At 39.9% G+C, this 14711-nt stretch overlaps 1 protein-coding gene across 1 annotated transcript; it reads right to left on the reverse strand.

The window, feature by feature from the left end:
- Window positions 1-101: 101 nt before the first annotated feature.
- LOC146688244 (solute carrier family 22 member 13-like) lies at window positions 102-9884 on the reverse strand. Its single transcript, XM_085439680.1, has 10 exons — window positions 9456-9884; window positions 9237-9340; window positions 5612-5766; window positions 3490-3658; window positions 3287-3407; window positions 1466-1560; window positions 1048-1262; window positions 845-953; window positions 532-738; window positions 102-444 (listed from the first exon to the last, which is right to left on the reverse strand). Exons 1-10 carry the CDS (start codon window positions 9882-9884, stop codon window positions 384-386), a joined length of 1665 nt encoding a protein of 554 aa, XP_085295806.1. The 3' UTR covers window positions 102-383.
- Between the last annotated feature and the right edge of the window lie 4827 nt (window positions 9885-14711).

Genomic DNA, 14711 nt, shown 5'->3' on the forward strand with positions numbered 1-14711 from the left:
TAGTTTGGATTAAGATTCACCTTCACAAAGTTAAACACATGATAGAATAACAGCAGGGTTGCTTTCAGAATGTGATGCTGCAGCAGTTAATGGGAAACAAGTAGTGGGAATAGTGTTTAATTTTTTCAAGGTGATGGAAACAGTGTTTATTTAATCACTTATTATTACACTTGGTTCTTTGTACTGCAGAAAGTTAGCCAAAGTTACACTGTCTAAAAACTAAAGTGTTAACAAAATGATAACTTATTAAGACTGCGGTCTCCTCAGATGTATCTTCAGACCCTGAGTCCAGAACCAGGGACGTCTATAGAACATGATGACTGAGGTTGTGGTTCATTTAAATACATCACATATTTGTAAAGATGAAATCCGTACAAAAACATCTACATCTTGGTTGAATATGAATGTGGACTGGTAGTTGTTCTTCTTGTGGGACTAACTTGTCTGAAAGACATAAAACAGAAACAGATGAAGAAACGATCATTGACAAAATAACATGTTTGAAATGCTGCAGTAGTTAAACACTGATACCCATTGCGCTCAGCCTCTTCAGTCGTCTCAGGAAGCTCTTTTCTTTTGGTTTCGGGAAGCAAGAAGCCGAGAAATCCACCTATCAACGTAAGGCAGCTGAAGACTGTGATGGGTATGACCGAGTGGTACATGGCCAACAAGTTCAGCAGTGGAGCCAGTAATCCACCTAATCTTGCTGATATGGATCCTAAAGATGTGGCTGTTTGTCTGAAACAGGAGGACAAAAGGTATACTCACTAAGTTGGTCTTTTTTTTTCAGCGTTCTTTTCACACAAGTTGTTCACAAACATGAATAAAAACTGTGACTGCTTACCTAACCGATGTTGGAAACAACTCCTGCATAAAGACCATACAAACAGAGCCAGCCCATATCAAGAAAAAACGAGACGCAACAGCTAAAGATGTGACAGAAATGGCGTAACCTGACATAATGAAATAAATAATTAATAAAAGTGAACGTAAACATGATAATCAGACAAAAATAAAATGTATTTTGTGATATAACTAAGCTTTTACTATCAGGAACAGCGAGGATAAGTATGGAAGAGACTCCTCCGATCAGAAGGGTTGCTATGAATAATATTTTCCTCCCAAAAATATCCAGCAGCCACATGGAGAGTAAAACAGATGGTACTTCAAAAACACCATAAAGGAGTTGGGTTACAAAGATGCTCAAACCAAAGCTTTCCATGTCTAAGTACAAACTGTAGATGGAAAGGTTCACGGAAAACCTTTAAAAGAGAAGAGAAACACATTTAATCAGACACAAAAGTCCTGTATCATGAACCATTTATAACACATTTATGAATGGCCATTTAATCATCAAAACATCAAATTCAAAAGTCAAAATCTTACGATTTAAAAACAGCGACATGTTTTTGCATTGAAATATTTCCCTTTAATGTATTAACCTCACTATAGATGTTGAACTTACCATGACAGTATTATAATAAAGAAATATCTGGTCAGCAGTGATGATTTGAAGATGATTTTTATTCCTTCGTTATTCACAGAGTTATTCACTTCAATCTGTGGGAGACATAATGTTTATCGTAACACCATTTTAATAATGGAGATTTGTTATGCCTCCAGTGGTATTACTTTGAATCAAGGTAGAATTTCTTTTAGCAAATTTAGCACAAAAAAAACCAAATACACATTGATCAGGTCACCACTCTAGGCCTAACCCATCGACATCAACACCGTTTACACCTTCTGCAAATTTAGAGTGAGCAATTACCCTAACATGCATGTCTTTAGACTGTGGGAGGAAGTCAAACAGACACAGGCAGAACATACAGAGTCACTGTGTTGCCTAAATCCATATCTCTTGTCCTTAATATGTTGAATAATGAACATAATGTCTTCTCTATTCATGACTCTACTTTCCTTACTCAATTTGTTTATTTGATTAGCAACATTACGCAAAAAACACCAGGGACAGTTTAATGTCACTGGGTGGAGGGGCAGAGGCAGAGCTTAAAAACCTTTAGACACACCACCACCACCATTTGCATGAGTAATAGTGGAGGACTGACTCTTTAGTAGTCAGAGGTTATTGCCATCTTGATGAAAATGGCATAAAAGTCCATTATAAGAAAGCCTGTGCAAACTTTATTGAAAAATAATTAAAAGAATACCAGGCATGGTACCAAATCTAACCAGTGTTGGTCAATTTACTTGAAAATAGTAATTAGTTACTAATTACTGACTACTTCTCCAAGAAAGTAATTCCGTTACTTTGCTGATTACTTATTTTCAAAAGTAATTAGTTACTCTATTACTTAGTTACTTGTTAAAAACATGATACACAACCTCAATACATTATAAAGCAATAGACCTTTCGGCCCTGTTCTACTTTTTCTGCATAATCCATCATAAAAAATGGAATCAAATGAAAAAATTCTCTTTTTAAAACTTGTTTTATTAGTTTTAATCTTTTAACTTTATGCACATTGCATCAAGCAAAAATTAAATTATATGCAACAGTCTTTGATTTGAATAAATTGTTTAACTTTTAAACCTATTTTCTGCATATTCCAGCATGTAAAATGAAATAACTGTTTGTGTTTACACTTACTCTTTCAAATAGATGCAAATAAAAAACAGCAAGAAATAAATAAAGTCAAAGGTTCGGCAGCACTAAGTCCTGTCGTTCTTAAATCGATTGTCACCTGTTTAGCAGGAGTGGGGCCGGTGGAGGTTTGGCCAGTGCTGCAGCGGTCATGTCAGTGGGGGGATCTGGGGATTTCTCTGTGAATTTCACACTCCTGTGGCAGGGTGCTCGGTGCTTGCACAGATTTGAAGTTTAATTTTTCGCTGTAGAAAGAAGTTGTCTTCCCACGCAGAGTGAACAGTGGTCGCTAATGTTTTTGTCATTTTTTATGGAATGAAGCTAAAAGTAATGTCAGGACATCCACGCTTTAAACGCTGCACGGTCGTACTCTAGCTCGCATTGTTGATCTACACATGTCTGTTGCTGCAACGGACGTCGTACGCTCGCACGTCAATGTCGTGAGACACTCTCACAAATAAAATCACTGTTTAGTAACGCAGCGTGCTTACGGGAAAGTAACAGAAATCGAATTACTTTTTTTTGCAATAGAAATCCCTTTCTTTACTTATTGCTTGAAAAAGTAATCAGATTACAGTAACCCGTTACTGCCCATCTCTGAATATAACACACTTATTTTGAGGTATTTTACAGGTGCCATCGATGTTCTTGAAAACTTCCCTGATGAATGTGATTCACTACCTTGTCCAGAAGAGACTCTGACACAGGGTGTTTGTTAATGGCTGCTGCTTTGACAATGAGCTGTTTGGCTTCTTCTTTTCTGCCTCTGCTTAACAGCCACCTGGCTGACTCTGGAATAAACCTGATAGGAAGAAAATTGAACTTCAAACAAACAGACATTTTGAAATGTATAAATAACTCAATAAATAGAGTGAAATACACACCATATGTAGATAATAAGCACTGCAAGCGGAACTGCTGTGATCAGCTGAGCCAGTCTCCAGTTTCGGATGCCATAGATCATACCAGCGAGGACGCACTCTCCAATTGCACTAAACAGCTGAGTCACACAAGCTCCCCATGATCTTTTGGACGTCCCAATCCATTCAGTGGCTGCAATAAGGAAAATATGTTAATTGTTTGTTTATTTTAGATTAAGACCTCAGCTCAAATGGAACAAAATAAATACATAACAACAAAAATAAGTAAAAACATTGCACATCAGCTGCTATGAATATCTCGGCTGACTGTACATATATTTTTCTATTACTGTTTTATACCTAATCAGACAGAACATCTCAGTGTGAATGGATAATGACCCAAACCAACCAACAACAACCCAAGAGTTTCTCAAGTATGTGTTTAGTTGAAGACAAAACCCCCTGTAGAAAGGTGGACACAAAATTACATAAATGTGTCTTTGTCCTTTATGTTTAGAAACTGATTATGATGATGAGATGATGATGAGATGAGATAGCCTTTATTTGTCAGTTGCAGGTCTTTTGCCCACAACCGAGATGACAGACCTTGCTGACCGTACATACAATACACAAACATCACATTGGGGAGACAGGTCAGGCTAGGTAGCGAGGAAAAAAACATCGAAAGGTGTAACACAAAAGGATATTGCAGGAATGCACAGATATCAACACACCATAGCACAATAAACACAGACAAGCAACATGGGAAAGTGTTCCAGTGTGTACATCTGATCTGGGACCGCTGCAATCTTCGACTGCGCCTCCAGCTGACCCGATGTCCACATCAGAGGGGAGGTAAGCGTTGGAGGTGGCGTTGGATCCGGGTAGGGAGGGTGATGCGTCAGTGAGTGCTTATCAGTATCAGTATATGTATGTGTGCGTGTCCATAGTTCAGCTGAGACAGTGTCCTTCGCCCTGCCAGGCTAAGTAAACAGCCTTCCAGCCAACCCAGGTGGCCTTGCATGGAATGAGAAGGAACAGACTCAACACAGTCGTTATCAGGGAGTTTTTGTTCAGCTTCAGCCTTGAGCCCACAGCTGGCGCCGAAGGGGTAGCCGGATTATGATGGTAATTTTTCATTTGCAACAACTCATGAGAATTTCAAGCTGTTCTTTAACACTCCGACACTGGTCTCTCAATCTCCCGTTGGATAGCCGCGAGTTTCTCCATGATGTTATTAACCTTCAGTTCCCTGGTCCTGTCATTCTTTTGCTCAAAGAGCAGATTCTGAAAACTCACGACTGCAGTCAGCTGTTCCAAGATGTAATCCAACTTCTACTCAGAGGTGTTGTTCTGAGTATTCACGGCAGCCACAAGCTTCTCCAAGATCTTATCCATGCTGCAGTCAGTGAGCCCATTCTGAGAAGTTGCGCCTCGTCCCATCATTTCAATCCCAGCGGGCAGCCTTGGGGGGGTTTGAACAGCCAGTTCCGCTTTCTTAATTCTCTGATAAGCCAGCTCCGATCAGCAAGAACCCTGTTATCATGGTTCCGAATACGTAGATATCTTCAGCGTCCTTGATTGACAGTCCCGCCAGGCACATGACCCTCCATGTCTGCCACCCGTCCATCGTGTATCCAGCGGGGAAAGTCCCTCCAGGGCACTCAGGCTCTCCCGAGCCCAGACTTCTCGTTGAGAAAAGGGTGTCAATAGCATTCAGAGACCAGTTTACCAGGGAAAGTAATACAAAAAACACGAGACTAGACAAGGACATAAGAACTAAGCAGGGAAGATAAGGGAGAGGAGAAAAAGTGCGTCCGCCTCCTCCGAGAGCCAGCAGAGTACATCTTTTGTCTCGTATGTAAATGTAAATATGTAAAACGGTCACAAAGGCAACAGTAAGATAAAAGTAACAATAAAAATAATAAATGGGAAGAGGTGGAAGTAGAAAGTGTAAATGGAAAATTTGAGAAAATTGGAAAATTGGAAAAAATTTGGAAAATATCAGATCAGTACAGCCTTGCTGGACCTCTAAAACATTACAAGAACATCATCTTAGCTATTGAGAGAACAAGTGGCAGATTATTTTACAGTTACAACGATTGTTAGTTGCAAAGTTTGTGCAAAGTTAGTGTACTCTTCATACATAGTATGATGCTGTTGACTCGATATCCTCCAGCTCCAAATCCCACCAGAAACAGAGATACTAAATATAAGTAGACGTTGGGACAGAGAGCTGTTGTCACGGTGAATACAGACAACAGAACTGCTGGAATCTGAGTTGCTCGTTTGCGGCCGAACCTGAAACACCAAGACAAACACACAGAGATACATTAGCTTCTGTTATGATACTAAGCACACTAAATCACAAGAGCTGCTGGTTAATGTAGCATCATTACAGAGATAACAGTAATGCAATCATGTAAAAATAGTTTTTTATGGGACTCTGTGCAGTCATGTTGGAGTCTCTCGCTGTACTGGCCATATCTCGAGTTTTTTACTGGCCTATAGAGGTACAAGACATTCCTTTAATTGGAGAGGGTCATGAGTGACTAGAATAAAAGCATGCAAACAACACAAATATGCAACATATAAAAACAAACTAATAAATTACACATAAAACACACAGAACACAACATTAAATTACTTACACTGCTTGACAGGGGCAGCTGAATGAAGAAATAAAACCACTATGGTAGGGAACCAGAGCTAAGAGATAAGCTTCTTATATTTGCAAAGTTATATTTGAATAAAACTACAAGACCTTTGAAACAGGAGGCAGTTTAGCACACTGGTTGTCTTATGGCTAAAAATACAGCAGCCTGGGTTTGAGTGTGACCTTTGAGGGTGACCTTGCTGCATGTCTTCCCCTTTTCCCCTTCTCTCTTTCCCGTTCAATTCAATTCAATTCAATTTTATTTATATAGCGCCAAACCACAACAAAAGTCGCCTCAAGGCGCTTCATAACGGTCTATCCTGTCTACTGTCTACCCCCCCCCCCCCCAAAAAAAAAACAAAACAAAACAAAACAAAACAAAAACACAGCACACATGCACAAACACCTCGTACGAACTGTCAAGCACAGCGGTGGAGGAGTGACGATGATTGTTTTGTAGCCACAGCATTTGGCCATCTTGCAATCGTTGATACAACCATGAATCTTTCTCCATACCAAAGCATTCTTGAGTCAAACGGGAGGGCAACAGCTGTCCAACAGCTAAAGCTTGGCTGAAATAGTCATGCAACACAACAATGATCCCAAGCACAGAAGCAAATCTACAACAGAATGACTGAAAAAGAAAAGAATCAAGGTGCTGCAATGGCCCAGTCCAGACCTCAACCTGATGTTTGACCTCTCTTCTTCAGTTCTAAGAGCGAATGGTGGAGAGTCCCAGATTTTAGGCCTTAGTGGGAGTTGTCAATTAAGGGGGTCGTTGACCCATTATTGATCACGTGCCTCAGCAAATGAGCTGAGGTGTAAAAAAGAGTGTGGTGTCATTATCAGCAGAGGTTTTGGATGAAACCATGTGAGACCTTGCCTCATCCTATCATGTGACCTATTGAGATCAACTGACGCAAGATTAGAGTTGGCATTAAGGCACCTGGGAAGGGATCTCAAAACTGGATTGTAGCTAGCAGAGAATTGGTGCAGTAAGCCACCCCCTCTGTTCAAAGATGGTCATTCACAGTGGACATAGGTGGCTTCTTTCACTCCTCTTTCAAACCATGTGTCTTGGTCCTTTAGATGCAGATGTACAGCTCAGTCTCGTCCAGTAGAGGTGGCTCTTCTATGTTGTGCCATGGGTTTGTCAAGCGGCTCTGTGGTTTTTCCTGTGTAGAGGTCTGAGCACTCCTTGCTGCACTGCACAGCACACACTATGTTGTTTAGTTTGGGTTTGGGAGTTTTGTCCTTGGAATGAACCAGTTTTTGTCTGAGTGTGTGCATGGGTCTGAAGGACACTGGGATGTGCACTTCTTGAGAACCTTCTATAAGCACGACATCTCAGTGCATCCCAGTGCATCCCAGTGCACTTTAAACCCAGCCACAATAAAAATAAATAGGTCACTAAGATAAAGGTCACTATGATTACTATGTTACTATGAGCTGGATGGCTGGAAACCTACACAGACGTTTCTTCAAGTTATCTCCTCAAGATGGTTCTGCAGGCTGCTGAATCATCGGGCGCACACAGAACTGCACAGAGTCCCCTCAAACTTATTTACATGATTGCATGTGCAGTTTTGGTATATATGCAGGGAAGCGGCATTTTAACGGACTGCATTAAAGTATTAACATAAGGCAATAGAGTACATACTTAAATTATTTATTGATTTATGAAATACACATAATAGATTCCATTCTAAGTCTAATCCAACACAATTGTGGAACATTCATGTTATAGAAACATTATAATATTTATTTGGTAACTGTCAGCTCATAGTCAGAATGTAAGATTCAGAGAATCTGGAGATATCTCTGTGCAATGCCGAAAATAAGTTTTTCAAATGTGTTGTTGCAGTCAAATGCAAAATGAGCAAATATTTTCCTTAAAATAGCATTAATTTAATATATTTTCTGTGTTTCATTGGGAAAAAAATACAGGTTTATTAGATTCGCAAATCAAAGCATATGACTCAAAATTAGTATTTATTTTTGAAGTTAGTGAAAATATTTATTTGATAAGCTGTTGCTAAGGTATCAAACCTAACAAATTAAAAGAGACATTTGTTTTGTGAATGTGTTAACAGACAAAAGTTATTCATTCAGTGTAAAATTATAGCAGTGATGCACTGTCAGGACAACCAAGGCAAGCTCTGCTTGTCCTAAAAATAGACATAAATAAAATGTACCAAAGTAAAGCAGTCACTCACTTTTCATCTCAGACATGATGGATGCATGGAGCTTTATGACAGTGCTTGTCATAAAGCTCCTCAACTGTTTGCCTCTTGTGGCTGCAGTTGCCTATTGTCACTGAAAGCTCTGCTTGTTTACTGCTCATAGAAACTGTGGCTCTCTCTGCTTTACAGCTGCGTCTGGCTTCCATTAACAATGACCTCAGCTTGGTAAGATGTGCTATGGTTTCTGGTGCTATGCACGTGTGCAAACAGCTGGTCTGACAGTAACCTGATGAAAAACCAGCATGGGAGGCAAGCTGCTGCTGGCTCTGCTTTTACTGCTTTGAGGTCAATTACAATTTACACTCTGTGTGATGTAGAGAATACAGAGCGTGGAAATTTTAATATACTTTTTTGAAAAGGCCTGTGTTTTTGAACTCATCCATTTAATGCAGTTTTCTGCAGAATAAATATGAATAATTGTTTTGACTTGTAATATTTTATGCACAATTATACAGTAATAAAGGTTTATGTGTATAGAGGTATTTTCAAGATTTGCTTCTTTTCCTAAAGGAATGGTTTGAAACATTTCTCAGTCACTCATCTTTTTCAGCTAATGGTAAATTATTTTTGGTAATATAGCAGATATTTATTTATTTAACTGTAGAAGTATTAATATTTTACAATTTTTCAGCCAGGAAGGAGTGCAGAAAGATGAAGATGTTTATGTACAGTGTAGACTGTTAGTGCAAACAATATTTTTTAATCTGATATGACTGAGCTTGTGAAGTTGCAAAATAATGGAGGAAGATGTTTTCATGTGTGTGTGTATTGGAGTGGAGGGACTGTATTCGCTTGCCTTTCCGTAAAAAGCTGCCATATTTCTGTATTTCGGTGCAAAAGGAACCATGAACTACTGCAAGGAGCACACTTACGATTCAGCAAAAGGTCCAAACATGAGGGAACCAACAAGAACTCCAGCCATGAATACTGCTTGAATCACTTCCACCAAGCTGGCCTGGCCACACACTAGATCAAACTGTGAAAACAAATAAATATAATAATAATAACAATAACAATAATAAAACAAAAAAAATAATTAATGTAATGTTTCATGGAGGTGAGAGATCTACTGAACAACAAATTTCACTTACATCAGTGACTATGGTGGCTTTGTAGAGCATGTTCCCATACACCCATCCATCCTGGCACCCTGTGGTCTCATTGAGTCTGTACTCTCTGATAGTATCAATGTCCCAGCTCACTGGGACAAACATCTCACACTTGCTGAAGGTCCCATCCTCCTCCCGAGGCACGGTCAGGTTGAGCTGCTCCTCTGAGGTCAGGTTAGGAGCAGCACTGAGGATCCAGTCTGTGCTGCAGTGTCTGTCTGGATCTGATTGGATGAAAACAAAACTGGCAAAGAGAAAAGTCTGAACAAAGTTTGGAAAGCAAAGTGCAATTAGAGTGATCTTCTGGAATAATCCAAATTCCCCAATGTTCCTTAGAATCTCTCCAAAGTCTGTCATTTTGAGCTTGATGGTGAAGGTCTGAAAAACAAAAGAGCTGCAGCGCCGACTCATACAGTGACTGTTAATCTTTAACCCAGCTATATTATCTTTTTAGCACACGGAGCTCATTATTTAAATTTTTTTTTACCTGAACATACTGAACTGCTGTCATGTCACCACATTCAGGGCTCTTTCAAAAGTCATTACACACACACATAAACACAATTTCTGATTTTAAATCTGCTGCTTTAAATCTAAAATCATCAGGCTAAAGCATCTCTGAGTTAGTAGTAAGCACTGAACAGAGCGGAGTGATAAAGTGGTGCCTTCATTTGCAGTTTATTTACATTTTTTAAGTTAACAGACCTAAGTTTCTCTCAAACCAGCAGTTTGAACCGCAAGAGTCAGACCTTTCTGCTTAAATCTATCCAGAACACTGAAGCTGACCTCTGTCAACATACCTAATTAGAGGTGAAAATATGCTTTTTCTCCTTGACTTCTTATATGTGTTCAGGGCCTAATGTGCATTTTCTAGTTTTATTTTAGGAAATCTAATTCTCATTGTGTCTGTAATGAGAATTTAGTCCAGTGTGATCAAGGGAATGAATCCCAAAGTGCATCTTTAAAGGGAATAAACTCAATTTAAAAAAATATATGATGACTGCGTGACGTAATTAATGTATAACATGTATCACAATTACTTTGTGTGTATTATAGGAGACACTGTACTAGCTGCAAAAGACTGTGAACACAGTAAAACTGTGAAGGAAAGCAAAAATTATACAGTAAATAAAGGCTTAAGCATTCGCTGGGTGCTGGTCTTTAATCTGGGGAAGTTCTGCTCTTTCTCCTCACTCCTGTAAAAAAGCTGACCCAAAAAAGCAGAGAAAGAGTAATGCTCTGGCTCAGAATCTGATTTTGAAGAGGTGTTGTTGGGTAATGTAATAAAGAGCGTTTGCTTGTAATCAGGAATGATCATACAGTTTATAACGTATGTGTGAACACTGAAGAGGTCAGTGAATAAAACTGTAACTAAGGTGAAACTAAAGGATTGTTCGCTTTATGCCGTGTCAGCACACTTAAGGTTTACTCAAGTTGTATACACTGCTCCACTGCAGCTGTTACATACATTTGCAAAACCTACATTTAAATACGTAATGGCCATATTCAAATTGTAGTTTTCAATACTATGTATGGCTATTACTCCCAAGAATTGACAGAATTATACCCAGTTAACAGATTCAGAACACTGTCTATCTATTTGCAGTCTCCTACGTGTAGAGTAAGTACACCTACCCAGCTGATTGTAACACAAATGTCAAATCAGCCAATCACATGGCAACAACATGGCAAAGACGGGCTGCTAAAGTTCAAATCAAGAATTAGAATGGTGAAGACAGGAGAAGTAAGTGACTATATATTCTGCATAGATGTTGGTCCATCCCTTTATGACCATAGTGTACCCAGTTTCCAATAGCTGCTTCCAGCAAGATAATGTGCCATGTCACAAAACTGATATATATGTGGTTATATATATCAGAGGAATGTTTCCTTGTTGAATCAATGCCATAAAGAATTAAAAGTGTTTGAAGGCAAGGTGGTCCAACCTGGTACTAGTAACTTGTTCCTCATAAAGTGGCTGGAGTGTGTGTAAAATCAACACTGACTTGAAGTCTATAGATTTTATGTGGTACACATTGTACATTGTATATCCTCCACACATTATATCACCAGCCTGAGCTTATTACACATGGCAGGATGGATCCATGCCTTAATGTTGTTTACATTAAATTCTGATCCTATTATCTGAATTTCTGCATGTCTCAATAATGTAGACAACATTTTCCAGTCATTTTCTATTCAAATTGTACTCTGTACTGTACTGTGTGATCTTCTTTAAGATGTGATGAGTTATGCATTCAGAGATGCTCTTCTACCTTGTTTGTAATAAATGGATATTCCAGTTATTGTTCGCTTCCTACCAGCTCAAAGCAGTTTGACCATTCTCCTCAGACCTCTGACATTAACATAGGAGAACAAACCTCTTAATTTTGTTTTTGAACTGAAGAAGCCTCCTGGATGAGAGGTGAAGCATTGTCATTAAACTTAATGAAATCCAGACACTTCCTTTCCATCCAGCCTTATGTTAGAAGGGGCACTTGGGCCAGTAAAGTATCATTACTAAAAGTATTTTTATGAATATGGGTTATAGTTGTGCTAGAATTTTTTTTTAAATTCAGTAAAAGGGACTAGATGTTACAATCCCTGATTATCCATTGCTTTAAATGGAGAAAATCTTGAGGGATGGCTGTTATGAGGAAGGGCAGCCCAGAAACTTTACCAGTGGCACACATCGTTGTGTGCCTCAACCTTTGGTCTTTTACCCAACCTAATCTGCCATTTTTCCTATATGATATTTGCATAATCAGTGACACTAGCACCACTGACTAACAGTGCCCCCATAATCATTAATATGCAAATTGTCATGACCATTGATCAATGACCAGGAGTACAGAGAGACCTGGAGAATGGCTGCAATCACAGCATTGTAGGATAATGAAAGATGTGCCCTTAGGCCCCCTCCTTGATTCAGAAATGGTCTTTCCCTTTTGAAATAAATGGCTTCCTTGACTCCCCACTCAAACCAGTAGGTGTAAATAGACTGCAGAGTCCTGGCCTGACAAGGTGGCTCTTCTGTGTTGTGCCATCCGCTTAGCCAGAGGTTGTTTGGTTTCCCCGATGTATAAATCCTGCCAATCCTCCTGGCACTTAACAGCGTACACTATATTACTCTTTTTGTGGGTGGACCAACTTTTGAAGCAGCACATTTTGGGGTTTGAAAGCCACAGAGACCTGGTGTTTAGAGAAAATGTGTCTCAGCTATTCTGATACTCCTGACACATGGGATCACTAGAGGTTTTTGCTTAGGCAGCAGTTGTCCTCTCTCCTGGATCACTTGGAGCATTCTCTATGAGCTTTCCCAGCTTTGACAAATGCCCAGCTGGGATAACCACATTTACTCAGGGTCTTATTGATATGATGTTTTTCGGCTTTGCTGGCCGCTGTATCTGTGCGGATGGTGTTCGCTCTGTGTTGTAGCGTCCTGATGACACCCAGTTTATGCTCCAGTGGATGATGAGAGTCAAACCTTAAATACTGATCCGTATGCATCGGTACACATCAACTTTAAATGTCCCCCATTACTGACAGGGTAGCCCAGGGGTCAGCAACCTTTAAGACCCAAAGAGCCACTTGGACCCGGTTTCCACACAAAAGAAAACACTGGGAGCCGCAAATACTTTTTGACATTGACATACCGGTACTATGGGAGCCTTGACCTGACTTTTAAAAAAATAATTGGAAAAAAAGCACTATGCTGCTAAAAGATGAAAAATACTGCCTAAATATGTATTTTACCTGGTTAATGTGTGTGGCGGGGCGTGGTCTGCAGCACCGCTGCAGGGGAGGCGGACGCACCTGAGCGGCACCCGCAATCACGCCTCGCCGCCTTAACGTCTGTGCTATCTATGCTGTTGTTGGTATGTGTCGGGCTGTGAGCTGAAAAGCTACAGCCGGCTGTATGCGTACAGCAACCATGTGTGAAAAGTGGTCAATAAAGAGATGCTGAAAAGCGTGTTCATGCAAACATCGTCGGGTCTGCCGTGGTATGTTTACAATGCGACTTCTGCTCCTGAACCTCTGCGCACAGCGTCTGCAAATCGGGGCTGTACTTTCATCTTTACTCAGGACTGTAAACTGTCATCTGTGAGGCGTGAGCGGTGTTTGTTTTTAACATAGTTCATGGTGGAGAATAGCTGCTGACATAATGTGGATCTGAAGATCCATAACTGGCCTACCTGGGGCTGAAAGTCTCGATAATTGCACGGCGTTTCGGCGGGTACACCGGCTTCTGCGAGTGTGACGCTTATTTTGAGCGATGAACAAAATAATAAAATATAATTTTATTTTTATATTTCAATGTCGCAATAATCTTCCAATTTAGAACTACAAGTTAAAAAAAATAACTAACATAAATAAAATACACTTCAGCTAATTACTTCTAATTTATTTTCCCAAACCACGCGAAGCCACACTATAAGGACTAAAGAGCCGCATGCAATTCCGGAGCCGCAGGTTGCCGACCCCTGGGGTAGCCTGTCATTTTTCACATCCTCCCTGGTGAACTTGATGCGTTTGTCCACTGATTATTTACTTGTGGCACATCCTGAGATTTGATTTTCACCCAGATTTTAAGTTCAAGTTCAAGTTCAAATTTTATTCGCCACATGCAGTGGCAGGTTGCCCTGCAGTGGAATGAACCCGCCCCCCGACCATACACAGACAACACAGACATCACATGGGGATACAAGTCAGAGAGCGGTTGCATTACAGAAAAAAACACTGAAATATACACTACAATGGGAAAGTACAAGAGGAAAAAAAGAGACCTCTGCTCATGCTGGGCTATAGGAGGACAGCATGAGAACAGGAAACAAAAAAACTCCTCTACACAGAAAGCACATACAGTGGGGCAAAAAAGTATTTAGCCAGCCACCGATTGTGCAAGTTCCCCCACCTAAAATGATGACAGAGGTCAGTAATTTGCACCAGAGGTACACTTCAACTGTGAGAGACAGAATGTGAAAAAAAAATCCATGAATCCACATGGTAGGATTTGTAAAGAATTTATTCGTAAATCAGGGTGGAAAATAAGTATTTGGTCAATAAAAAAAATACAACTCAATACTTTGTAACATAACCTTTGTTGGCAACAACAGAGGTCAAACGTTTACTATAGGTCTTTACCAGGTTTGCACACACAGTAGCTGGTATTTTGGCACATTCCTCCATGCAGATCTTCTCGAGAGCAGTGATGTTTTGGGGCTGTCGCCGAGCAAC

The sequence above is a fragment of the Copadichromis virginalis genome, linkage group LG18 (assembly GCF_057382275.1).
Source record: "Copadichromis virginalis isolate Kocher_CV1m ecotype Utaka linkage group LG18, C_Virginalis_male_GT1.1, whole genome shotgun sequence".
NCBI lineage: Eukaryota > Metazoa > Chordata > Actinopteri > Cichliformes > Cichlidae > Copadichromis > Copadichromis virginalis.

Bases quoted from the DNA above. Each gene is read 5' to 3' on its own strand.
- LOC146688244 (XM_085439680.1), bottom strand. From the start codon at position 9,884: ATGAGTCGGCGCTGCAGCTCTTTTGTTTTTCAGACCTTCACCATCAAG. The intron at 3,659-5,611 runs GTATGAAGAGTA...TCCTTATTGCAG, and splicing joins AGTCAACAGCATCATACTAT to CCACTGAATGGATTGGGACG. The intron at 3,408-3,489 runs GTGTGTATTTCA...TCTTCCTATCAG, and splicing joins GTGCTTATTATCTACATATG to GTTTATTCCAGAGTCAGCCA.